This window comes from Hemitrygon akajei, chromosome 14, assembly GCF_048418815.1.
Source record: "Hemitrygon akajei chromosome 14, sHemAka1.3, whole genome shotgun sequence".
In the NCBI taxonomy this organism is placed as follows: domain Eukaryota; kingdom Metazoa; phylum Chordata; class Chondrichthyes; order Myliobatiformes; family Dasyatidae; genus Hemitrygon; species Hemitrygon akajei.
Window position 1 is genome coordinate 42,244,252 of NC_133137.1, and position 25,162 is coordinate 42,269,413.

Sequence of the window (25,162 nt, forward strand, 5' to 3'; positions counted from 1 at the left end):
AGTGCAGGTATAATAATAATCAATAAGAAATAAGCTCTATCGTTGTCTAGGGGATAATGAATTGTCCGATGGAAATATAAAGTTCGTTTCAGTTCACACAGGCTGCGGTGTTTGTTTGTCGCTGTGTTGCAATTGTTGGAGAGAGAGAGATAGAAGAATGGGAACAGTTACCGCTATTGTTTTTGCCAACCTTCCTTTATGATTTCAATCCGTCGGTGTCTTGTTGGTGTGGCCATTCAAGTATGACCTCTCCTTTAGCTAAACCGTTCTTCCGTGATGAGCCCGCCACCCAGGCAAGGGAGGACACACACGAGCTCTCACCGGCTTTCGCTATAAAACGCTGTCACTGGATTTCTAGCGTTTCTCCTGGTGCGTCTGAGGGGTGTTCCCCAGACCCGACTTTTATCCTCACTCACGGGGTCTCAGATGTCAATCAGATTGGGATGATGCAATCCCTCAACCAGACCACTCTGGCTGCCCCCTGAGGGTTTTCAATGAATAGTACAGTACTCAATACACAATTCCTTCTCCAAGAGACAATAGCAGTAATCAGTGGTTCCGTTCCGCTTTTGTTAGGAGACATTCCACTTTTTGTGTATTCCTACGTTGTCAATAGCAGCTGCCTTTTCTGTTATCCTGCGTCTCTCTCTCATTACTGACATGATGTGTATCTCTCTCATTTCCTGGGTATCAGACCCGAAATAATAGCAATCTTGCGATTCTCAAAAAGGAGGGGGGCGACTTTGCACCCTTCAGCCCATCAGAGTTGCTCCACATTCGTAACACCCCCATCCTTCTAAGGATTTTTACCACAGGGAAAAATTAACTAATACAGAGTCTTACAGAATTTCAGAATCTAACACAATACAAAAGAGTTTTTTTTCAATAGAGTAATAGTTATACATTCAATTCAGCATCTAAACAGTTAGCGATTACATTGTCACTTCCTTTAATATCTTAATATCTTGTACCTTAATAAATTCCTGTAGCATCAGACTCCAATTTAATAACCACTTATTTTTATTCCTTTTCTTCAGCAAAACAAAACTAATGAGTTGTGATCTTAGCTTACGTGTATATTACAAAAGTTTATGCAAATACTAATCTTTATTTTACTTTCATACTTAACAGTCAATCTTCCATGGTCTTTATTATTTACATGCTTTGTTGAAATCCCTTAAAACCAGATCCTGTTATTTAAAGTGGCATCCCGTCAATCCTCGCCCCTTTTCCAGTTAACTCTCACGTGGTTAGCTTGCTTACCAGTGTGGAATAGGCTTTTGCATGCTCCTTTCATAGGAGTTATTTTATCAACAATGTTTTCCAAACTTAGCCCATCTTCTGAACTTCCACACAATTCTTTATTTTTAAGCAAGTTGTTAGTTTTATCTTCAGGACCCTTCATTCTATTAGTTTTCAGTTTAATATTTGCAAGCGATCCCTCTTTGTCCAAACAACATTTCAAATTCTGCCTCTTCACAGCACACCCTTGAATAACATTAGCGAGTGGGGCACCTTTACATTCCAAATCAAACTGTAATTGATTCACAGGCACCTTGTTAAAAAGCCATTGTTCCTTCAGCCGGGTTACTGCTTCTGACACCAATCCAGACTTTAAATTTTCTTCATTCAACTTAGGAACTACACTTTTCCCTTCTCCTTCAATAATAATATCCACATCACCACCTTTTATCTCCTCACTAACTTCTAACACACCTTCGAACACAAACAACTGGGAATTCTCACTTCCCACTATTACCAAGGTTAACCCTTTCTTCACTGAACCAAGTCCATCTGACCCACAAGGACTGCATTCCTTTTTAACTGAATCAGATACCTCAGACTTTTCCTGAGTTTCATTACTAGGTTCAGTACCATGTGCATCCACATCTTGAACACACTCAAACGGGGCATCTGCCTCTTCCAGGCTTTCAATACCCGTCCTCTTTTCAAATTCTAAATTCCCCTGATCCTCCCAGTTGCTCTCTGGGCAACTCCCTTCCGGAGTAAACTCAACCCTGCGGGTTGAAACAACCTCATCTGCCAACCCAGCAGACTCCTTCAAGGTAATGGCATCCTTTTCATCTAGGACTGCCCTTATTTCATTATTGGGAACACATTTAAAATTTTCAACTTCTTCAAACAGTTCTGTCAAGCCAGACAGATCATCCATGTCCAACCCTGGACCTTCTAACAGCCTTATCTGTTTCTCATTTTTACTCCGTGCCTCTATAAATTTCCTCCTGGCTAAGGGTAGGTCTACCTCCTCTCCTTTACTCTCTTTCACCTCCCTATTCTCCGTTTTACCACCCTCTAACCCCTCTTGGTACAGGGACGGTAAAAACGTCTCAGCCAAATCGATACTGGCCTGATTTAAACTGGTCTCTTTCTCAGCTGCCTTTCTCGACATGCTGCGAGTGATTGCACATGCGGGATAGATCTTGGAACCTAGGGGCGGGTCCTCAACACTTACAGGCTGGCTCGTCAGCTTCATTGCTGACCAAACCTCACCACTGGCTAAATCGTTACCAAGAAGGACGTCCACGTCAGCTCTCGGAAATTCTGATTGCACCCCTATTTCAACTGGTCCAGATACCAGCTCACAATTTATAATGATCCTATGCAAAGGCACAGCTTCTGTCCTTTTTCCTATGTCTCTCAAAGCTACCTCTCCCGTCTCAGGACCAAAATCTAGTACCTTACTGAGAATCAATGACTGCTCAGCTCCAGTATCTCTCCAGATCCGCACTGGAACTGGTGTTTCTCCCTCTTTCACAGACACGGTCCCTTCTGAAATAAATTTCTCACGCCCCTCTCGTATTCTATCTACCTGGGGCTTTCTCGTCGATTTACTGATCAACACAATACACCCTGTAGGGACTGCTGCTTTCCTTTTTCCTGTCTCCTTCCTCGGAGCAAAGCACTTAGATGCAATATGACCCACCTTTCCACAATTAAAACAGGTCAAGCCAGGACCCTTCCTGCCATCTTGCCTTTCTTCCTCCTTATTTTTACCACTAGCTCCCGGCTGAATCTCTGCCTCAGACGGCAGGCTTTCTCTACCGTTCCTACGGTCTTTCTGGTAACTCTTATTCGAGGAAAATTTTGTCTTGTGGGTTAGGGCATATTCATCTGTGAACCTGGCAAATTCGGATAGGGACTTATTCGGCTTCTTGTTCAAATACATCCGGATAGCATCCGAAACACAACCTTTAAATTCCTCAATCAGAATTAACTCCCTGAAACGCCGAAAATCTTCTTCCACCATTTCTGCTGCACACCAGCGATCCAAGAGCACACCCTTCTCATAGGCAAACTCTGCATACGACTGATTCCACACTTTCTTTAAATCTCTGAACTTTTGTCTATAGGCCTCAGGTATTAATTCATAGGTCCAGAGAATGGCCTCTTTTACTTCCTCATAATTCTCATACTCCTCCTCTTCCTCCACAGATAACGCCGCATATGCCCGTTGTGCCTTCCCTTTTAACACACTTTGTAACAACGCCACCCACTGATCTCTGGGCCACTTCTGATTCACGGCCACCTTTTCAAAATGCAAGAAATAACTATCAACATCCGTCTCCTCGAACGAAGGTACTAACCTAACCTCCCTACTAACATTAAACCTCTCCTCTCGGTCTGGCCCTTGAGCTCTTCGCTCTTGCCTTAACTTCTCCATGTCCAGCTCATGCTGCCTCTGTTTCTCCTTCTCCCTCTGGTTTTCAGCTCTTTCCTTCTCCTTTTCAGCTGCTCCCAGCTGTTTTAACTTAATTTCATGCTCCCTCTGCTTTTCAGCTCTTTCCTTCTCCTTTTCAGCTGCTTCCAGCTGTTTTAACTTAATTTCATGTTCCAATCTTAATTTTTCCAACTCTAACTGAGCCGTCCCACTAGCTGGTACCTTTTCAGGGATCTGTTCCACTACCTCAGCCGAAAACAGATTCTTCTCAATATAATACTGAGTTATGGCCCTCCGCATCTCCCACTTTTTCATTGACAACCTCACCTCTGCGAGATTTAGTCTTTTCTCAATATTTATCAAGTCCGACTTTGTGGCAGCCTCTAGCGCCTCTGGAGTTGGGTTTTTTATAAATTCGTCTATGTCCATCTTTGCTGGCTTCCCGTCTGGTTACTCGCGCAACCAGATCCAAGTTTGGACTTAAAAGCCCGATTTACTGGCCCTCCAATTTGGTATCAAATCTCGAGACGAGGCCCCAAGTTGTTACGAACCCCGTAACTAGGTGTCTTACCAGCAAAGATAGGAGTAGCCGTTGAAGTCTGATGATACCATTTTTAACAGTATTTATTAGTAAAAATACATAAAAATAATATCAATGCAAATATACAGATAATATACATCGTCAATACTAAACCTAAAAGTGCAGGTATAATAATAATCAATAAGAATTAAGCTCTATCATTGTCTAGGGAATAATGAATTGTCCGATGGAAATATAAAATTCGTTTCAGTTCACACAGGCTGCGGTGTTTGTTTGTCGCTGTGTTGCAATTGTTGGAGAGAGAGAGAGAGAGAGAGATAGAAGAATGGGAACAGTTACCGCTATTGTTTTTGCCAACCTTCCTTTATGATTTCGATCCGTTGGTGTCTCGTTGTTGTGGCCGTTCAAGTATGACCTCTCCTTTAGCTAAACCGTTCTTCCGTGATGAGCCCGCCACCCAGGCAAGGGAGGACACACATGAGCTCTCACCGGCTTTCGTTATAAAACGCTGTCACTGGATTTCTAGCGTTTCTCCTGGTGCATCTGAGGGGTATTCCCCAGACCCGACTTTTATCCTCACTCAAGGGGTCTCAGATGTCAATCAGGTTGGGATGATGCATTCCCTCAACCAGACCACTCTGGCTGCCCCCTGAGGGTTTTCAATGAATAGTACAGTACTCAATACACAATTCCTTCTCCAAGAGACAATAGCAGTAATCAGTGGTTCCGTTCCGCTTTTGTTAGGAGACATTCCACTTTTTGTGTATTCCTGCGTTGTCAATAGCAACTGCCTTTTCTGTTATCCTGCATCTCTCTCTTATTACTGACATGATGTGTATCTCTCTCATTTCCTGGGTATCAGACCCGAAATAATAGAGATCTTGCGATTCTCAAAAAGGAGGGGGGCGACTTTGCACCCTTCGGCCCATCAGAGTTGCTCCACGTTCATAACACTTGTCATACCATGTTTATTGCCCTTATCTCTACCATGTATTGCATGCTGTTGTGGTTCCCATCTATAATTCCCTAGTTCATATTTTTACTGTTATGCTGTATGTATTTCATTTTATAGCAATTCTGTAAGAGTAGCTTGTCTTCAGCTTACTCCATTTTCAGCTTGTTTGGGTTATTGCTGAAGATAAGAGATGAGGATGGTCAAATTTAGGGGAGTTTTCTCTGGTGAGGGACACTAAGGTTGGGCTTGGGGCTTTCGTTCGAGAGGAGATGAAGAAGGAAGACGCAGGATAGAAGAGGTCGTAGGATTCGACTTGGAGCAGGACCATGATTTGACGAAGCCCAGAGTGAAATTGATTGAGGATTGGTGACTTGGAGAAATTGTGAGCTGCAACTTGTGCATATGAGACTGTTTCATTAAAATGGGCCCTTTTCTTTTTTTGTTCTTTACTAATCCTTTAGTCAAATTAAGAATCATAAAGATAATCTTTTAATCTTATGAGGTGTACTATCTGTTATTTCATGGCGCCAGTTTGTAACAGGGTAATGAATTACACAGCTTCCACACAAGCAGTGGTTTGGTGGAGCCAGAGGTTGTCTTCCCCTAGACTTACACAACCAAGGAAACCAAAGAATTTCATTATGGGGGTATCATCCGGGATCGATATCGTTGGATGCCTGATATGTTTAAGTCTGCTAAACTGTTGCCTGGTAAAGTGATTACGATACGTGGTTATGGATGCTGCGGGAGTTGAGTGGTGGTGTGAATCCATAGGGTTACTGGTAATGAATGCTTGTGTATTGAGTGGGGTAGACATTCGTATTCCTGACAAATTGTTAATTCGAACTTTAAGTACTGTTAAAGCACTAGGAGCAGTTACGATTGTGAAGTGGAGGTTTGATAAAATAGTGGGCAAAGATTTTGTTTGAGTTCAGACTAGCGCTGACATAATGGTGGTGGAACTTCCTGGTACTGTTGGGGCCCTGGGAGAGGGGGATCTGTAGGCCGTCCATACTTTCCAGAGGAGGAGAGTGTGGGAGAGTGGGCTGAATTGCAAGCCAAGTTTCCCTTAGTTGGGGGGCGGAGACTTCAGAGACAGGTTGCTCTCGTTTCTGCAGAGTGAGGGGAAAGAGTGGTCTGATTTGAAATGTCTAATGAGTGCCCCAGTGAAGAGTGAGACTCCTGAGTTGGAATCAGCCCCTACCTCCCTGGTGAATAAATGGCCCAGTGCCCAGGTAGCGGCTCCTCACTGTTGAAATCTGAAAAGGAGTATGAGACTTGGGCAGAGCGGACCTCTCAGATGTTAGATGATGTAAAAGACAGTGACTTGTTGAGAGTCTGAGAGGCCGAGCTGCTGATGTAGTGAGATCCGTAAAGACATAGAATCCCTTAGCTACCTCTCTGGGCACATGCAAGCGGTAGAAAATGTGTTTGGCGCAATGGGAAGCCCAATGGACCTTATGATGGGGTTTCAGGAGAAGGGGTAGACGCTTTCTGCCTACATTTTTCAGCTAGAGAGGCAGCTAAATTGCTTGCAGTGTAGAGGGGCCATTGAAGCGGCTGAGAATCTGTTAAGAATGGACCAAATAGCAAAAGGTGCCCAGTCCTAGGACCTGATCGCTTGGGGTCTCTGACTGTCTTGTAATGTGCACCACCCTTTCTCGTTTGTTGAGCTGATCAGAGAAGAGAGGAAGAGAATGTGTCGGAGGTGCAGAGGGGGCTCAGTAAGCAGGGTACAGTCCTCAGTAGTAGCTCCCTGTCCTGAAGTAACCATGGATAGCCCACCCCAGGGAGTTGTAAAAAAAGATCATGGCAGAGTTGAGAACTGAGATGTTCCAGTGGTTACCAGTACCCCGTAGCATAGAACTGATAGGGAGGCATACCACCTAAGGGGACAGACTACGCAGAGGGCTGCTGGTGACTGGGGCCCCGCAAGAAGGGGAGTGGCTGGTGTTGTCTGTTATAACTGTGGTGAAGAGGGACACTTCAAGCGGGAATGTGAATGAGGGGAAACCCTAAGCAAAGAGAGATGTCGGGAAACTTGGAAAAGACCCAGTGAGGGAACAGCCTGGCGTCTTGGGGGAACACGTTCTTAGCAATATATCAAGGAGCACCCTAAAGCAAAAGTCCTTATTCCTGAAGGCTTAGTGGGGCCAAGCTTCAGTGTATCACTACAGATAGGAGGGTATTTATGCTAGAGCCATACTTGACCCAGGGTTGCAGGTCACTTCGCTGTCTCGTTCATTTTACAACCTGTATTTGATGCATTTACCATTGATGCCACTCAGTGCACTGGAGGTCTGGTGTCTTAGTGTGGATGATTATCCATATGATTGTTACTTGTCATTGATGCTGGAGTTTTCAGAGGCAGATGTGGAAGTAGCTAAGGTCCTTGATACATTAGCACTGCTTTGTCCGGACCCTGTTGAGAAGAGCAGAGTTTCAATTCTTGTGGGGACAAATACTCCTGTTGTAAAGAGGCTAATTGGAGCCTGCAAGGAGAGAGTTGGAGAGAGCATTTTGAAAAATTGTCCATTTACCCGGTGATTTGAGTGCTTTTGAGGAAGTGCATGGCCACACTGGGCTAGATAACGAGCTTAGATGAGGGACTGTGTGGTTCACCCAGTTAAAACCAGCCGTGTTACAGCCTGAATAAGTAGCGAGAGTGATGGGAAATCCCTAAATTCCCAGAATGCCTGAGGCCGAGGCCCTCTTGATGGATGCTCCGGAAGACCACAAAGAGGAGTCAGGCTTACCTGCTGGAGTACTGATGAGGCCCGAACTGCAGAAGCCCTCGGTTGTACAGGTGAACAGGATGACAGTGATTGTCAGGAACACTACGAAGAGGGCGGTCACTTTCAAGTGGGGGATGTCCCTGTGAGACAAGCTGGGGAGAAACTCTCTCCAAAAAATGGAAAGTTGACTGCTCAGTCATTCAATTTTGGGGACTCCCCTGTACCTGGAGGTTGGAAGAGGAGGTTGATAGAGAAGATGTTGAAACTGGAAGATGTCTTTTGAAGAGCACTTGCCACACCATCTGGGTGACAGAGGGTTCAGAGAAAGGTTGTGGTGACTGGCACCTGCAGAGGTGGATGATGATTGGTAGCATTTGTGGAACCTGAAGGAAGCTGGGATCATCACTGAGTCCAGCAGCCCCTATGTGTCCCCAATAGTACTGGCCAGGAAGAAGTATGGGAAGTTATTTCTTCAGCGGTTTGATCGAGGCACAACTATGCAAGTGCGTGGACATCAGCCAGTTAGAACATGGAGAATTGTTTAAAAGGAGACAGTTATTTCTTCAGCAGTTTGATGAGGCACGCCTGCACAGGCGCGTGAATGTCAACCAGTTAGAATAGTGAGAAGAGTTTAAAAGGAGACAGCTTTATAGAGCGGGCGACGGAGTAGATGGAGACAGAGTAGGAAGGTTTTGGCTCAATGGGGCCTGGGTGTTAACAGGTCAAGGCGATGTGGGTTGTCTGTGTAGAGTACGGGTAGTGAGGCCAGTGTTCTGTGCTCAGTGTCAGATGTGGAAAGTCTTAGAGACTTCCAGCCTCCCAAACGGCCACATCTGCACCAGGTGCGTCGAGTTGCAGTTTCTTAGGGACTGCATTAGGGAACTGGAAATGCAGCTCGATAACCTTCGTCTGGTCAGGGAGAGTAAGGAGGTGATAGAAAGGAGCTATAGGCAGGTGGTAACACTGGGGACTCAGGAGACAGATAAATGGGTAATAATCAGGAGAGGGAAGGGCAAGAGTCAGATGCTAGAGAGTACCCTAGTGGCTGTCCCCCTAAACAATAAGTACTCCTGTTTGAGTACTGTTGGTGGGGGGGGGGGGGGGGGGGAGACACGGACAACCTACCTGCGGGAAGCAACAGCCTCTGGCATAGAGTCTGGCGCTGTGGCTCAGAAGGGTAGGGAAAAGAAGAGGTTGGCAGCAGTGTTAGTGGATCAGACAGGCAATTCTGTAGACGCAGGAAAGAAACATGGATGGTAGTTTGCCTCCCAGGTGCTAGGGTCCGGGATGTTTTTGATCGTGTCCACGATATCCTGAAGTGGGAAGGAGAACAGCCAGAGGTCGTGGTATACATTGATACAAATGATATAGGTAGGAAAAGGGAGGAGATCCTGAAAACAGACTACAGGGAGTTAGGAAGGAAGTTGAGAAGCAGGACCTCAAAGGCAGTCATCTCGGGATTATTGCCTGTGCCACGTGACAGTGAATATAGGAATAGAATGAGGTGGAGTATAAATGCATGGCTGAGGGATTGGAGCGGGAGCAGAGATTCAGATTTCTGGATCATTGGGACCACTTTTGGGGCAGGTGTGACCTGTACAAAAAGGACAGGTTGCCCTTGAATCCCAGGGGGACCAATATCCTGGCGAGGAGGTTTGCTAAAGCAATTGGGGAGAGTTTAAACTAGAATGGCTGGGGGGGTGGGAACCGAACTGAAGAGAGGGAGGAAGAGGCAGTTGGCTCACAAATCAAGAAAGCTTGGAGGAAGTGCAAGAGGGAGGATAGACAGGTGATAGAGAAGGGACACGCTCAGACCGATGGTTTGAGATGTGTCTATTTTAATGCAAGGAGTATTATGAACAAAGCGGATGAGCTTAGAGAGTGGATCAGCAGTTGGAGTTATGATATTGTGGCCATTACAGAGACTTGGATTGCTTAGGGGCAGGAATGGTTACTTCGAGTGCCAGGCTTTAGATGTTTCAGAATGGACAGGGAGTGAGGCAAAAGAGGTGGGGGCGTGGCACTGTTGATCAGGCTGCTGAAAAGGTGGACACCATGGAGGGATTGTCTATAGAGTCTCTGTGGGTGGAAGTTAGGAACAGGAAAGGGCCTATAACTTTACTGTTATAGACCCCCCCAATAGTAGCAGGGACATCGAGGAGCAGATAGACTCTGGAAAGGTGTAATAATAACAGGGTTGTCGTGGTGAGAGATTTTAATTACCCAAATATTGATCAGCATCTCCCTAGAGCAAGGGGTTCAGATGAGTGTGGATTTTGTTAGGTGTGTTCAGGAAGGTTTATTGACACAATATGTAGATAAGCCTACAAGAGGAGAGGCTGTATTGGGAAATGAACCTGGTCAGGTGTTAGATTTCTCAGTGGGAGGCATTTTGGAGATGGTGATCACAATTCTATCTCATTTACCATAGCATTGGAGAGGGATAGGAACAGACAAGTTAGGAAAGTGATTAATTGGAGTAAGGAGAAACATGAGGCTATCAGGCTAGAACTTGGAAGCATAAATTGGGAATTTCTGATAAGTTCTCGGATAAATGTACGAAAGAAATGTGGCAAATGTTCAGGGGATATTTGCGTGGAGTTCTGCATAGGTACGTTCCACTGAGACAAGGAGAGGATTGTAGGGTACAGGAACGGTGGTGTACAAAGGCTGTTGTAAAACTAGTCAAGAAGAAAAGATTATGAAAGGTTCAAAAAACTAAGTAATTATAGAGATCTAGAAGATTATAAGGCTAGCAGGAAGGAGCTTAAGAATGAAATTAGGAGAGCCAGAAGGAGCCATGAGAAGGCCTTAGCAGACAAAATTAAGGAAAACCCCAAAGCATTCTACAAGTATTAGAAGAACAAGAGGATAAGATGTGAGAGAATAGAACCAATCAAGTGTGATAGTGGAAGTGTATGGAACCAGACAAGATAGCAGAGGTACTTAATGAGTACTTTGCTTCAGTATTCACTACAGAAAAGGATCTTGGCAATTGTAGGGATGACTTACAGCAGACTGAAAAGCTTGAGCATGTAGATATTAAGAAAGAGGATGTGCCGGAGCTTTTGGCATCAAGTTGGATAAGTCACCAGGACCGGACGAGATGTACCCTAGGCTATTGTGGGAAGCGAGGGAGAAGATTACTGAGCCTCTGGCGATGATCTTTGCATCATCAATGGGGATGGGAGAGGTTCTGGAGTATTGGGTGGTTGCAGATGTTGTTCCATTTCCAAGAAAAGGAGTAGAGATAGCCCAGTGGTCTATAATTTATAGACCAGTGAGTCTTACTGCAGTGGTTGGTAAGTTGATGGAGAAGATCCTGAGAGGCAGGATTTATGAACATTCGGAGAGGCATAATTTGATTAGGAATAGTCAGCATGGCTTTGTCAAAGCCAGGTCATGCCTTAAGAGCCTGATTGAATTTTTTTGAGGATGTGACTAAACACATTGATGAAGGTGGAGCCTAAATGTAGTGTATCTGGATTTCAGCAAGGCATTTGATAAGGTACCCCATGCCAGGCTTATTGAGAAAGTAAGGAGGCATGGGATCCAAGGGGACATTGCTTTGTGGATCTATAATTAGTTTGCCCACAGAAGGCAAAGAGTGGTTGTAGACAGGTCATATTCTGCATGGAGGTCAGTGACCAGTGGTGTGCCTCAGAGATCTGTTCTGGGACCCCTACTCTTCGTGATTTTTTATAAATGATATGGAGTGGAGGGATGGGTTAGTGTGGAGGACTGTCAGAGGTTACAACGGGACTTTGATAGGATGCAAAACTGGGCTGAGACGTGGCAGATGTAGTTCAACCCAGATAACTGTGAGGTGGTTTAGTTTGGCAGGTCAAATGTGATGTCAGAATATAGTATTAATGGTAAGATTTTTGGCAGTGTGGAGGATCAGTGGGATCTTGGGGTCTGAGTCCATAGGACACTCAAAGCTCTTGTGTAGCTTGACTCTGTGGTTAAGAAGGCATATGGTGCTTTGGCCTTTATCAATCGTGGGATTGAGTTTAGGAGCTGAGAGGTAATGTTGCAACTATATTGGACCCTGATCAAACCCCAGTTGGAGTACTGTGCTCAGTTCTGGTCGCCTCACTACAGGAAGGATGTGGAAACCATAGAAACGGTGCAGAGAAGATTTAGAAGAATGTTGCCTGCATTGGCGTGCATGCCTTATGAGAATAGGTTGAGTGAACTTGGCCTTTTCTCCTTGGAGCGACGGAGGATGAGAGGTGACCTGTTAGAGGTGTATAAGATGATGAGAGGCATTGATCGTGTGGATACTCAGATGCTTTTTCCCAGGGCTGAAATGGCTAGCATGAGAGGGCACAGTTTTAAGGTGCTTGTATATGGATACAGAGGAGATGTCAGGGGTAAGTTTTTTTTATGCAGAGCGTGGTGAATGCGTGGAATGGGCTGCTGGCGACACTGGTGGAGGCAGATATGATAAGGGTCTTTCAAGATACTCCTGGATAGGTACATAGAACTTAGAAAAATAGAGGGCGATGGGTAACCCTAGGTAATTTTTTAAGGGAAGGACATGTTTGGCACAGTTTTGTGGGCCAAAGGGCCTGTATTGTGCTGTAGGTTTTCTATGTTTCTGTGTATGGATGTGTGGACTATAGGACTCTGAACAGGCGTACCATCCCCGACCAGTATACAGTCCCGAGGATCAAAGATGTGCTAGCCTGTCTGAGTGGTGCGAAGTGTTTCAGTGTGCTGGGTTTGAGGAGTGGGTATTACCAGATCCCTTTAGGTTTCAACTCTAAAACATAGAACATACAAAATTACAACACAGTACGGGCCCTTCGGCCCTTATTGTGCCCATCTTCCAGCCCTCTCTAAGATCACTCCTTCCTAACATAGTCCTACATATTTCTTTCCACGTGCCCATCTAAGAGTCTCTTAAATATCCCTAATGTATCTGCCTCTACCACCCCTCTGTGTGGAAAAAAAACTTACCTCTGACATCCCCTATACTTTCCTCCAATTACTTTAACAATTTGCCGCCTCATATTAGACATTTCTGCTCTGGGAATAAGTCTCTGGCTATGCACTTGATCCCTGCCTCATATCATCTTGTACATATCTTTCAAGTCACCTCTCATCCTCCTTCACTCCAAAGAGAAGAACCTTAGCTCACTAAATGATTCTGTTAAGACATGCTTTTTATTCCAGGCAGAATCCTAATAAACCACAAACATGAGAAAATCTGCAGATGAAGAGTCTCAGTGCGAAACATCGACTGTTTACTCTTTTCCATAGATGCTGCCTGGTCTGCTGAGTTTTTCCAACGTTTTGTGTGTATTACAGCATCATAGTAAATCTTGTCCACATCCACTTTAAACTTCTACATTCCTTCTTAAATGAAACAACCAGAACTGAACATAATACTCCAAGTGTGGTTTAATCAGGGTTTTAATAGAGCTATCACATTATCTCACAGCTCTTAAATTTAATTCCCTGAATATTGAAGACCAACATACCAGAAAGTTTGGTTCACAAGGTAGTGGAAAGGTAAAAGGACAAATGTCACTCCACTCTTTAAGAAGGGAGGATGACAAAAGAAGAAAGAGAGGAAATTATAGGCCAGTTAGCCTAACCTCCGTGGTTGGGAAAGTGTTGGAATCCATTATTAAGGATGAGGTTTCAGGATATGTGGAGACTAATGATAAAAATAAGTTAAAGTCAGCATGGTTTCTGTGAAGGGAAATCTTCCGTGACAAAGCTATTAGAATTCTTTGAGGAATTAACAAGCAGGGTGGACAAAGGAAAGGCAGTGGATGTCATTTACTTGGATTTTCAGAAGGCATTTGATAAGGTGTCGCACATGAGGCTGCTTAACAAGATAAAATCCTATGGTGTTACAGGAAAGATACTGACAAGTATAGAGGAATGGCTGACAGGCAGGGAGCAGCGAGTCCCTTTTCTGGGATCTTTTCTGGTTGGCTGCCAGTGACTAGTGGTGTTCCTCAGGGGTCAGTATTGGGACCACTACGTTTCACATTGTTTGTCAGTGATTTAGATAATCAAGTTGATGGCTTAGTGGCAAAATTTGCAGATGATGGGTGGAGAGGATTGGTAGTGCTGAGAAACCAATCTGATTGCAGCAGGACTAAGACATATTTGAAGAATGGGCAGAAAAGTGGTGGATGGAATACAGTGTTGGGAAATATATGATAATGCATTTTGGTAAAAGGAAAAATAGTGTAGACTATTATCTAAATGGGGAAAAGGTCCAAACATCAGAGGTGCAGAGGGACTTAGGAGATCTTGTGCAGGACACCTAAAAGGTTAATTTATAGGTTGAGTCTGTGGCAAAGAGGGGAAATGCAATGTTGGCATTTATTTCAAGGGGAATGGAATATAAAAACAAGGAAAATGCATTCTAAGACACTAGTTTAGCCACACTTGGAGTACTGTCAACAGTTTTAGGCCCCTTATCCCAGAAAGGATGTATTGTTATTGGAGAGAGTCCAGAAGACGTTCACAAGTTTGATTCCTGGACCGAAGGGGTTAACACAGGAGCGTTTGGCAGCTTTGGGCCTGTAATCACTGGAATTTAGAGGAACGCATGGGGATCTCATTGAAACCTACTAAATGTTTGAAGGACTAGATAAGATGGACGTGGAGAGGATGTACCCTCTGGTGTGGATATCCAAAACTAAAAGGCACAGCTTCAAAATTGAGGGGCAACCTTTTAAAACAGAAGTAAAGAGGTATTTTTTTAGCCAAAGAGTGGTGAATCTGTGGAATGTTTTGCCACAGACTGCAGTGGAGTCCACGTCCATGGGCATATTTAAAACGGAAGTTGATAGATTCCTGATTGGTCGGGGCTTCAAGGGGTATGGTGAGAGGGCAAGTATATGGGGTTGAATAGGATCCGGAATCAACCATGAAGAAATGGCAGAATGGTCTTGATGGGCTGAATGGCCTAATTGTGCTCCTATGTCTTATGGTCTAATCAACAGATGTTTCACCTATGGTTTTATGGGAAAGCTGTCATTTTACAACTGATGGGGTGGAAGAGCAGTCTGAGGTCACGAAGGGAGTGATCCCCATGAAATGCTGATAGGGGAGTGGAGTCTTGTCAGAGCTAGTAAAAATTACAAGAAGTGATTTATTGAATGTGAAGACTGGTGGATAGAAGATATAGACCAGAGCAGAGGAACTCTGCAGGTCGAGCTGCATCTATGGAGCCAAATAAGACGGTCAATATTTCAGGTTGAGACTCTTCATCAAGTGTGGGAAGATAATACTGTGCTGTACTAGTTTTAATGTAAGGTATCTGTTGTACTGTATATGTTTACTTGTGTCTGTGACCCATTCTGTTCTTCAAATCTGGGAAACACTGCTTGAGAGAGCGCTCTCCCAAAACTTATGATTTTGAAGGTGCAAGATTGTTCCTTGTATCACCCGAATCAATCTACCCATCATCTGTTGCCCATTGTTACCTTTCCTCTGCATTTTGCAGAATGCAGGACCTTGGCCCAAAAGACCCCCTGAGTTCCTCTAACAATTTGTTTTCTTTTTCCAGATTACAGTGTCTGCTGACTCTTGTGTCGGCATTACCTCAGTATTACACTGTGTTAGCTTAGATTTTACATTGGTACCAAATTGTATCTGTCTCTGCAGTTCCTTTAGGTTCATAAGATGCCTGGAGAACGGGAGCTTGCTACATGGGCAACAGCTTGCTCTCCATATCATACTGCCTAGGCTTGTATATCTAGACAGCTAGGGCGTGATATCCATGGTCACTTTATTGATGGCACTTTAAATGTGGTAAAATGTGTTTTGTAGTTCTCTAATCATTCTTGATTATGTCACTACATATTCTATCTCTTCATATTAGACCTTCCAACTTCAGAAAATTTAACTTGGAGATTAGGAAACTTATCAGGACTTCTGAAGTTCATACTTTTACTCATAAGAAAATATGACACAAAGTAACATAAAAATGGGGGTGGGGGAAGACCTGTAAGAGAAAGGATATTGAAGGAAAATTTTGGAACAATTTGTCTCAGATTTATCTGGCTTTTCCCAAGTTGTTACATACTAATGGACAAGGATTTCTCTTTGTATGTTACTGACTGAGACTTAAAAAATTATTTAAATAGTAGTAGCTCTGCTAATGTGCAACCTTTTTCAAATTAATATTCTGAATTAATGCTGAAGAATATCAGCAAGTGAATATGATTTTGGCTCATTATGGAGGTTAATGTTAACATTTAATTTTAGGCTTCTCTGAGTGGAAAATTTCATGGAAAAGATGAAAAAATTTAAGCGGCGTCTTTCCCTAACCTTGCGAGGCAGCCAAACAATTGACGAGTCTCTATCAGAGCTTGCAGAGCAAATGACCATTGAAGAGAACAGCAGTAAAGATAATGGTGAGTTATTTTTGTTAAACTGTTAGATTAGCACTGCATATATTCTTACTTAATAATTTTCTTTCCTGCTGGGAGTGCTGTAAGCTTCACTTCTGGTCTGGTGCACTTTTATATCATGCACATTTGATAAAGTATGGACTTTGAATTTACATGATTAATAAACCAAAATGATTGAAGACATGGGTGCTTTTATTACTAATTGGTACAATATTTCCCAAAGATTCCTCTGACTCTGGGTGGATCCACTCCATGTGTAATTTCTTGCTCCTCGTAATTTTCTGAAGCTCAGAGGTTTTATTAGACATGAAAATCCAGATGATTGAATATGATTTTTGTCCTTTCTATGAGACTATTGTTGCAACATAAGGATTTTGAAAATCACTTCTATATTCCTCATTTCAAAAACGCATCATAATAGTCTCACAGAAGAGATAGCACATGCTGGAATCTAAGCCAAAAAAAAAAACTACTCTGGGAACACTGCAAGTAAAGCAGCATTTGTGGAGGCAAAAGGACAGTCAACATTTTGGGTTGAGACATGGCATCCTGTTGCAAGGACGTGGCTACGGGGGGAGCCCAAGTGCTGGATACAGGCACGGAGGCAGGTTTGAGAGGCGTTAGCACAGTCGCAAGCGTGGAATATGTATCCAGGAGAGTCTTGACACGGAGACAAGGTTCACGTAGGGAATCCAGGAAAACGATGCAGAACTTAGAACTGACAGTCCTAAAGCACCATGAAATGAGGTTACTCATACAAGAGTCGACCAACGAACTGGCAGCTCCTTGTGATTACAGGGTTTTTATCCTGCATTTACTGATGGACTGCAGGTGTGTGTAATTAGTGGAACTGGGAATGACTGGAAATTAGACAAGGGGATTGAAGCCCAATTTTTCCAAGATGGCAGCACGACGCAGCTTGCAGCAGTCACTCCGGAGCTGATTATTTGTTATTTGTGAAGTGGGGTGCCATGCGCAATCATAATCGATTGAAAACGGACGTGGAAGCACGGAGGAACATTGGGAAATCTCCAGGAAGATCTTCTTCATTGCTGCTGCTGCTGTGAGGTCCGGGACTCTGCTGGGAAGAACAGGCCCCCAGTCCTTGGGGTCGCATTGCCGATGGCCGTTGGCGGGGACGTCTTAATAAGCTCGGCAGAGGATGGTGCTCTGAGAAGCTGTGCCAGAGGAGATGGTCGTTGACTCGGAGGTTCGACGGACTTGGAGTCCGCTGCAGTCAGGTTGCTTTCGGTGTGTGCTGTGTCTGCGAGGCTGGTTTCAACGGAGCTTTCATAGTGTGCTGCGTCTGCGAGGCTGAGTCGGGCGGCACCATGGAAGTCCATAGCGAGGGTATTCCCTTCTGCCGCCGGCGTGGGATGGCGAGTCTGTCGGGACCCTGGGGACTTGTGGAAACTGTGTGGTGATTTCTTTTGAACTTATAGTCCTTTAACATCTTTGGACTATTTTTACTGTGCCCATGGTCTGTTTTTTTATCAATTATGCTATTGTTTGCACTGTTGTAACTATGTGGTTTTGTAGCTTTAGTTTTTGGTTTTGTTTGGTGGATTTGGAGCTCCTTTCCGGGGAACGCGCTAAGACAGTAGCGTGATATTAATACGCAGCAGCCTCTCCGGACTCTGGACTGGGGATTGCCAAACGTTATGTGGATTTTCTGATGTAGTCTGTTTTGTCATATGCTTTTGTGATATCATTTTGGAGGAATGTTGTCTCATTTTTTAACTGCATTGCATTTGTGGTTTCTAAATGACAATAATCTGAATCTGAATTACTGAGGTAATAGCAAGGTGGGGAATTGCCAGACAGGACCATGACTGTAGCCCCCCCCCCCCCCCCCCCCCCCCCGCCGCCAAACAGGAGCCTCCAGACTTGCCTAGATGTTCCCGATAAAAGTCCTGGATGAGGGAAGGATCCAGGATGAAGGAGCGGGGAACCCAGGGACACTTCTGGATCATACCCTTCCCAGTCTACCAGGTATTGGAAACCCCTGCCCCGACGGCACACATCCAGTAGTCGTCGGACAGTGTATGCTGGATGGTTGTCAATGATACAGGCAGGTGGGGGAGTCTCAGTCAGAGGACACAAGGGGCTGACGGAAACTGGCTTTAATTGAGAAACACGAAAGGTAGGGTGGATGCGCCTAGATCTTGGCTGTTTAAGTCAGATTGATGACCCTTTTGACCTTGAATGGTCCCAGGAAGCGAGGGGCGAGTTTCCTAGGCTCGTTTTTGATGATGTCCTTGGATGAGAGCCACACCATCTGCCCAGGTCAGTACTCAGGTGACGGAGTCCTGTGTCGGTCGGCAGTTATTGCGATCTGCTGATCTGAGCAGGGCCGTGTGTGTCTCCTCCCAAACCTTAAGGCACCGATCAATATGGTCCTGAACAGACGGCACCGCAATCTCCTCTTCTTGGGTGGGGAACAGCGGGGGTTGGTACCCAAGGGAACACTCGAAGGGAGACCTTCCAATAGCAGAACTCACCAGAGAGTTGTGGGTGTACTCAACCCACGGGAGGTGGTCGCTCCAGGTAGACGGGTTGTTTGCCGTCACATAACGTAGCATGGCCTCCAAGTCCTGATTGACCCATTCCGTCTGCCCGTTCATCTGGGTGTGGAAGCTGCATGACAGGCTGACCAATGCACCCAAGGCTCGACAGAAGGCCTTCCACACCTGCGAGACGAACTGGGGACCTCGATCGGAGACAATATCCACGGGGATTCCGTGGAGGTGGAAGACGTGGCGGACGAGAAGGTCTGCAGTTTCCTGAGTGGAAGGGAGTTTAGGGAGGGCTACAAAGTGCACCGCCTTGGAGAACCGGTCTACCACAGTGAGGACAGTGTTGTTTCTGCGGGAAGAGGGTAGACCGGTGACGAAGTCTAGGGCGATGTGCGACCAGGGTCAGGTAGAGGACGAAGTAACCCCTCAGGTGGCCAATGAGAGGCTTTTCAACGGGCACAGATAGAACCTGCTGAGACATAGGAACGGGTATCTGCCTCCATGGAAGGCCACCAAAAGTGTCTTTTCAGGAGAGCCAGGGTCCTATCACTCCCAGGGTGGCAGGCGAACTGAGATGTGTGCCCCCACTGGAGAACCTGGTATCTGATGGAATCAGGTGATTGCCGGGTCTATTGCCAGGGTCAGGGTCATCCCGTAGGACTTCCTTTACTTTGGACCCTATCTCCCAAGTGAGGGTTGCCACCACGCAGGATGGTGGGAGGATGGTCTCTGGGCTGGAAGTATCCTCCTTGGAGTCGTATTAACAGGAGAACGCGTCTGGCTTCCCGTTCTTGGACCCTGGACGGTATGTGAGGGAAAACTTGAACCTTCAAAAAAAAACAACACGGGCCTGGCAGGAGTTCAAATATTTGGCGGTCTGAATATAACCCAGGTTCTTATGATCAGTCCACACAACAAACAGGTGTTCTGCCCCCTCCAGCCTCCATTCTTCCAATGCTAGTTTGACCGCCAGGAGTTCCCAATTCCCCACCTTGTCGTTCCACTCAGCGGGGGCAGTCGGCAAGAAAAGAAGGCACAGCGGTGAAGCTTTTCATCCGAATTTGATCGTTGGGACAGGACTGCTCCTATCCCGGAGTCAGAGGCATCCACCTCAACAATGAATTGGTGGGAAGGGTCTGGATGGATCAGGATGGGAGCGGTTGTGAACCACCTCTTCATGCCAGTGAACACCAAGTCAGCTTCGGAGTCCCAACAAAAAGGGGTGGTAGGCAAGGTAAGCCACTCGACTGTAGTCCCTGATAAATCGGCGGTAGGAGTTCGCAAACCCCAGGAACTGCTGAAGTTGCTTGCAGATCGTGGGCCTAGGCCATTCTTCCACCACCCAGATCCTCTCAGGATCTGCCCTCACCTGCTTGCTCTCAATGATATAATCCAGGAAGCTGACTGAAGGAACGTGGAGCTCACATTTTTCCTCCTTCACAAATAACTGGTTTTCCCACAGTCTCTGGAGGACTAGACGGACATGGTGAATGTGTTATTGGGGGCTGCTAGAAAATATCATCGAGGTAAACGAATACGAAGCAATAAAGTCCCTCAGCACATCATTGATTAGGATTTGAAAAATGGCGGGAGCATTAGTGAGGCCAAACGGGGTAACCAAGTATTTGAAGTGGCCCAGAGGTGTATTAACGGCCGCCTTCCACTGGTCCTCCTCCCTCATCCTGACTAGATGGTATGCGTTATGAAGGTCCAACTTCGAGAAGATGGTGGCTCTATGCAGTGGTTCAAATGCCAAACTAATGACGGGTAGTGGGTACTTATTCTTAACTGTTATATTGTTAGGCCTGGGTAATCAATACAAGGAGGAAGTGACCCATCCTTTTCTACAAAGAAGAAACCAGTGACTACCGGGGAGGATGAAGGTCTAATAATGCCCGCCGCGAGGGACTCATTAATGAATTTTTCTGTGGCCCCTCTCTCCAGTCGGGATAGGTTATAAAGACGACTGGTGGGTAGTGAGGCCCCAAGCAGAAGGTCGATGGTACAATCATAAGGGCGATGCGGAGGCAGGGAAACTGAATACCTGTCCCAGGTCATGTGGGGACTCTGGACGTCAAGGGGTTCCAAGACAGGTAGTCTCCCTGGGAGATGGGGCTGACCGCAAGAGTTGGCATGGCAAAACGGGCTCCAGCTGACTATCTTCCCAGTAGACCAGTCGATGTGGGGATTGTGGTGGTTCAGCCCCATGGGTATCCTAGAACTACAGGGGCTTGAGGCGAATGGATGACATTGAACTGTACCTCCTCCCGATGGTTTCCAGATAGAATCAAGGTCAGGGGCGGCATACAGTGGGTCATTCGAGCCAGCAGTTTTCCGTGCAGCACCTAGGCCTCCAGAGGGGTACTTAACAGCTCCCGAGGTATTCTGGCCTTGGAGGCTATATCCTCATCCAGCAGATTTCCCTCGGCACCGGAATCCACCAAGGTGGATAGGGACAGGGACTGTTGTCGATAGTTCACAGTAGCTGGGATCTGCATCCGAGTTTGGGGAACAGAAGGGAAGGGAGTGTCATCTGACTCACCAGAACAGTAGGTGCGGGAGCTCTGTGAGGAACAGAGTGGAAAGAGAGGTTAGTGCTGGTAGAAAATGGTAAGGTGGGACATGGGCTGACACGAGGAGCTGACTGGTCTTTTCTCTCAGATGCTCTCGAAGTCACTTATCTAGCCTGGTGGCTAGAGAGATCAGAGAGTCCAGGCTGACCGTGTCATCCCTCGCTGCCAGTTCATCTTATCTGAAAGGCCCTGTCGGAACACCTGCCCCAGGGCCTCATCATTCCACCCTGAGTTAGCCATTAAGGTTTGAAACTCGATGGAGTACTTTGCTATGTTCCGCGAACCCTGACAAAGAGCAAGCGCCTTGTGGCATCCTTACCGCAAATGGGCTGTTCGAAGACCTTTTTCATTTCAGAGACGAAGGAGGAACAAACCTCTGGTTGGTTATCCCGTATCACGGTGGTCCATGCCTTCGTAATAGCACCATGATGTACGCGATCTTTGATCTATCCAAAGTGTACGTACATGGCTGTAGCTCAAAGACCAAGGAGTATTGTAATAAGAAAGCCCAACACATCCCTAGGTCCCCGGCTTAGGGTTCCGGCTCAGGTACGTACGGTTCTCGAGGGGATTGTGTTGCTGATCTCAGAGGCGAAGCCATCCCTGGCTGTGCGGTTTGGGCAGTCAGGGTTTTTGGTTTTGGAGGGGACAGAGTAAGGGAAGCGGGTACCCAGTCCACTTATTCACTGACCTTCCTCACATTCGTGGATAGCATATAAAGTTTTTCTGACCTCCCTGAGCAGTTGGTCGTGGGCGCCCAGTAAGTAGCCCTGGCTGGCGATGGCCTGTTGCATGGGGTCCATGTTGCTGGGTTCATTCTTGGCCAGTTCGTTCTGTTGCAAGGACACGGCTATGGGGGGGGACCCCAAGTGCTGGATACAGGCATGGAGGCAGGATTGAGAGGCATTAGCACAGTTGCGAGCATGGAGTAGGTATCCAGGAGAGTCTTAACATGGAGACGAGGTTCACGTAGAGAATCCAGGATATCGATGCAGAACTTAGAACTGACAGTCCTAAAGTTCAGTTTCAGTTTATTGTCATTTAGAAACCACAAATGCAGTGTAGTTAAAAAATGAGACAACATTCCTCCAGAATGATATTACAAAAGCACACAACAAAACAGACTATGCCACAAAATCCACATAACATTTGGTAATCCCCAAATCCAGAGTCCGGAGAGGCTGCTGTGTATTAATATCACGCTACCATTTTAGCGCATTCCCCAGAAAGGAGCTCCAAATCCACCAGCCAAAACAAGACTACCCAGACACACCATGTCAGGAGACCAACTCTACCACCCAATAAACCAAAAACTAAAGCTACAAGACCTACACAAAACCACATATTTACATATAGTTATAGTTAACATATAGTTACAACAGTGCAGACAATACCATAATTGATTAAAAATAAACAGACCATGGGCACAGTAAAAATAGTCCAAAGATGTTAAAAGACTATAAGTTCGAAAGAAACCACCACGCAGTTTCCACAAGTCCTCGGTCCCAATAGACTCGTCATCCCACGCAGGTGGCAGAAGGGAATATACCCCCGCTATGAACTTCCACGGCACCGGACTCAACCTCGCATACACAGCACACAATGAAAGCGCCTGGACCGCAGCGGACTCCGAGTCCATCAAACCTCCGAGCCTCCGACCATCCCCTCCGGCACAGCCTCTCTGAGCACCATCCTCTGCCGAGCGCACTACAACACCCCCACCAACCACCACAGGCAATGCGACCCCAAGGACTGGGGGCCTGTTCTTCTCATCAGAGATGCGGACCTCACAACAACAGCAGCAGCAACAAGAAAGAAGGCCTTCCTGGAGATTTCCAGATGTTCCTCCATGCTCCCACATCTGATTTTCATCAGATTAGGATTGTGCACGAACCATGAAATGAGGTTACTCAGACAAGAGTCAACCAACTGCTTGTTGTGATTACAGAGTTTTTATCCTGCATTTACTGATTGAAGGCAGGTGTGTGTAATTAGTGGCACTGGGAATGATTGGAAATTAAACAAGGGGATTGAAGCCCAATTGCTGAGGTAATAGCAAGGTGGGGAATTGCCAGATGGGATCATGACACATTGACAACCTTGATGCTGCTTGACCCACAGTGTTCCAACAACAGTTTGATTTGATTTAATCATTACACATGATACATATATTTGAGGATGAATTAACATTAATTTATGATCTACCAAAAGTCTGTATTCTGCAGTGGTGTTTCCGGCATTTATTTTGCACTTGCTAATCAATATCAAAGCTTCCATCTAAAATTATTGGAAGGTACTATCCCTTCGATCTGTACTATTGAAATTTCTGTGTGCCATTGTGCAAAGACATGAATAAAGCATTCTGTTCAGAATTTTCTTTTTTCGTCATTTGCAATTCAAAGGGATCCAGAATAGATTAACATTACTCAGAAGGTAGAAAGGAGAAACAAGTTACAAACTAAGATACAAAAAGGAAAATGCCCCAATGTTAGGAATTGCAATAAAAATAGAAAATTTGGCAAAGTTCAACAGGTCAGACAGCAGTGATGCACTAGCATTTCAGACTAACAGCTAACAACTAATAACTTTGATAATAAATTCACTTTGAATTTGTTTCTGTCATCTAAATTGTTATAAATTGTACATAGTGATGCCAAAGTACTGATCCATGCACTACCTGCCAACCATGCATAGCATGCATATGATATGCATATAATCCATGTATAGCCTGCCAACCTTGAAAGCCTTCTCAAAATCTAAATAAATCTACAGCCTTAGGTTTCCCTTTATCAGTTTTATGTGGCACATCTTCAGAGCACTGCAATAGATTAGTTAAATGTGATTTCCTTTTCCTAAATTCACTCAGATTCTTTTCAATCCATTGGTTTTCCATAGTACTCTTATTACAGTATATCATTAAAGATGTTAGATTTCCTGTTTTGTTTCTTCCTCCTTTTTATTACAGTACAATTGTATTTTATATTCTCTAATCTTATGGACAAATTCCACAACCTTCAGAACATTTAAAAATTTTATAACCAGAGTATTCAACATCTCTAAACCATTTCTTTCAGAAAGTACGTGCATCCTTGAAACTTACCAGCTTTTAGGCTTAGCAGCTTCTCCAGTACTTCCCTAATACTTGTTTCCTTAAGTTTCTCATTCTTTGTAAACCCTTGGTTCCCTCTTATTTCAGGCAGGTATTTTCCTAGAAGACAGCTACATAGCATCCAGATCACTTCCAGTCCTGATGAAGGGTCTCAGCTTGAAACACTGATTGTCCATTTCTATCCATAACTGCTGCCTGACCTGTTGTGTTCCTCTAGTATTTTGTTTATGTTATCCCATAGCACTTGTTTAATTTATTTTCCATATCCTTATTTTTTATTGTAAATTCTCCGGTCTCTCTGTTAGGGACCCTCATTTGTCCTTGTTAGTCTTCATTTTTACTCATTAAAAATTTCTACATTCTTGTTGGATTAACTTTCTGTTCTATGTTGCCTTTCTTCAGCCTTGCTTTCAGTACTAAAATGCTCCAGATGTTCAGGCATTATGCTGTTTACCTAGTTGGTTATCCTTTTCAGTATTGAACCAATTGTCATTTGAGTATCTACTGTCTTATTTGATATTAGGACTGAAATAATGGTACATTTTGATTTAGAGACATAGTTGCTGATGCATATTTTGTGTTTGTATTCCTCTATTTTGTAAGTAAGAATACAGTGGATTTCAGTTAATTGGGGCTGCCACTTATTTGAGACAACTCTTAAAGAACA

At 45.0% G+C, this 25,162-nt stretch overlaps 1 protein-coding gene across 5 annotated transcripts in view; it reads left to right on the forward strand.

Annotated features, from left to right (window-relative positions):
- cdk17 (cyclin dependent kinase 17) overlaps window positions 1-25,162 on the forward strand; it is a 231,118-nt gene that overhangs the window by 106,898 nt on the left and 99,058 nt on the right. For 4 of the 5 annotated variants that reach the window (XM_073065903.1, XM_073065901.1, XM_073065905.1 and 1 more), the window contains one exon: window positions 16,152-16,300. In XM_073065903.1, the coding sequence (XP_072922004.1) occupies window positions 16,174-16,300 (127 nt within the window). In that variant the 5' untranslated portion in view covers window positions 16,152-16,173. Of the gene's footprint in view, window positions 1-3,576; window positions 3,598-16,151; window positions 16,301-25,162 lie in introns of those variants that run through there. The other variant, XM_073065904.1, reaches the window with a different exon arrangement.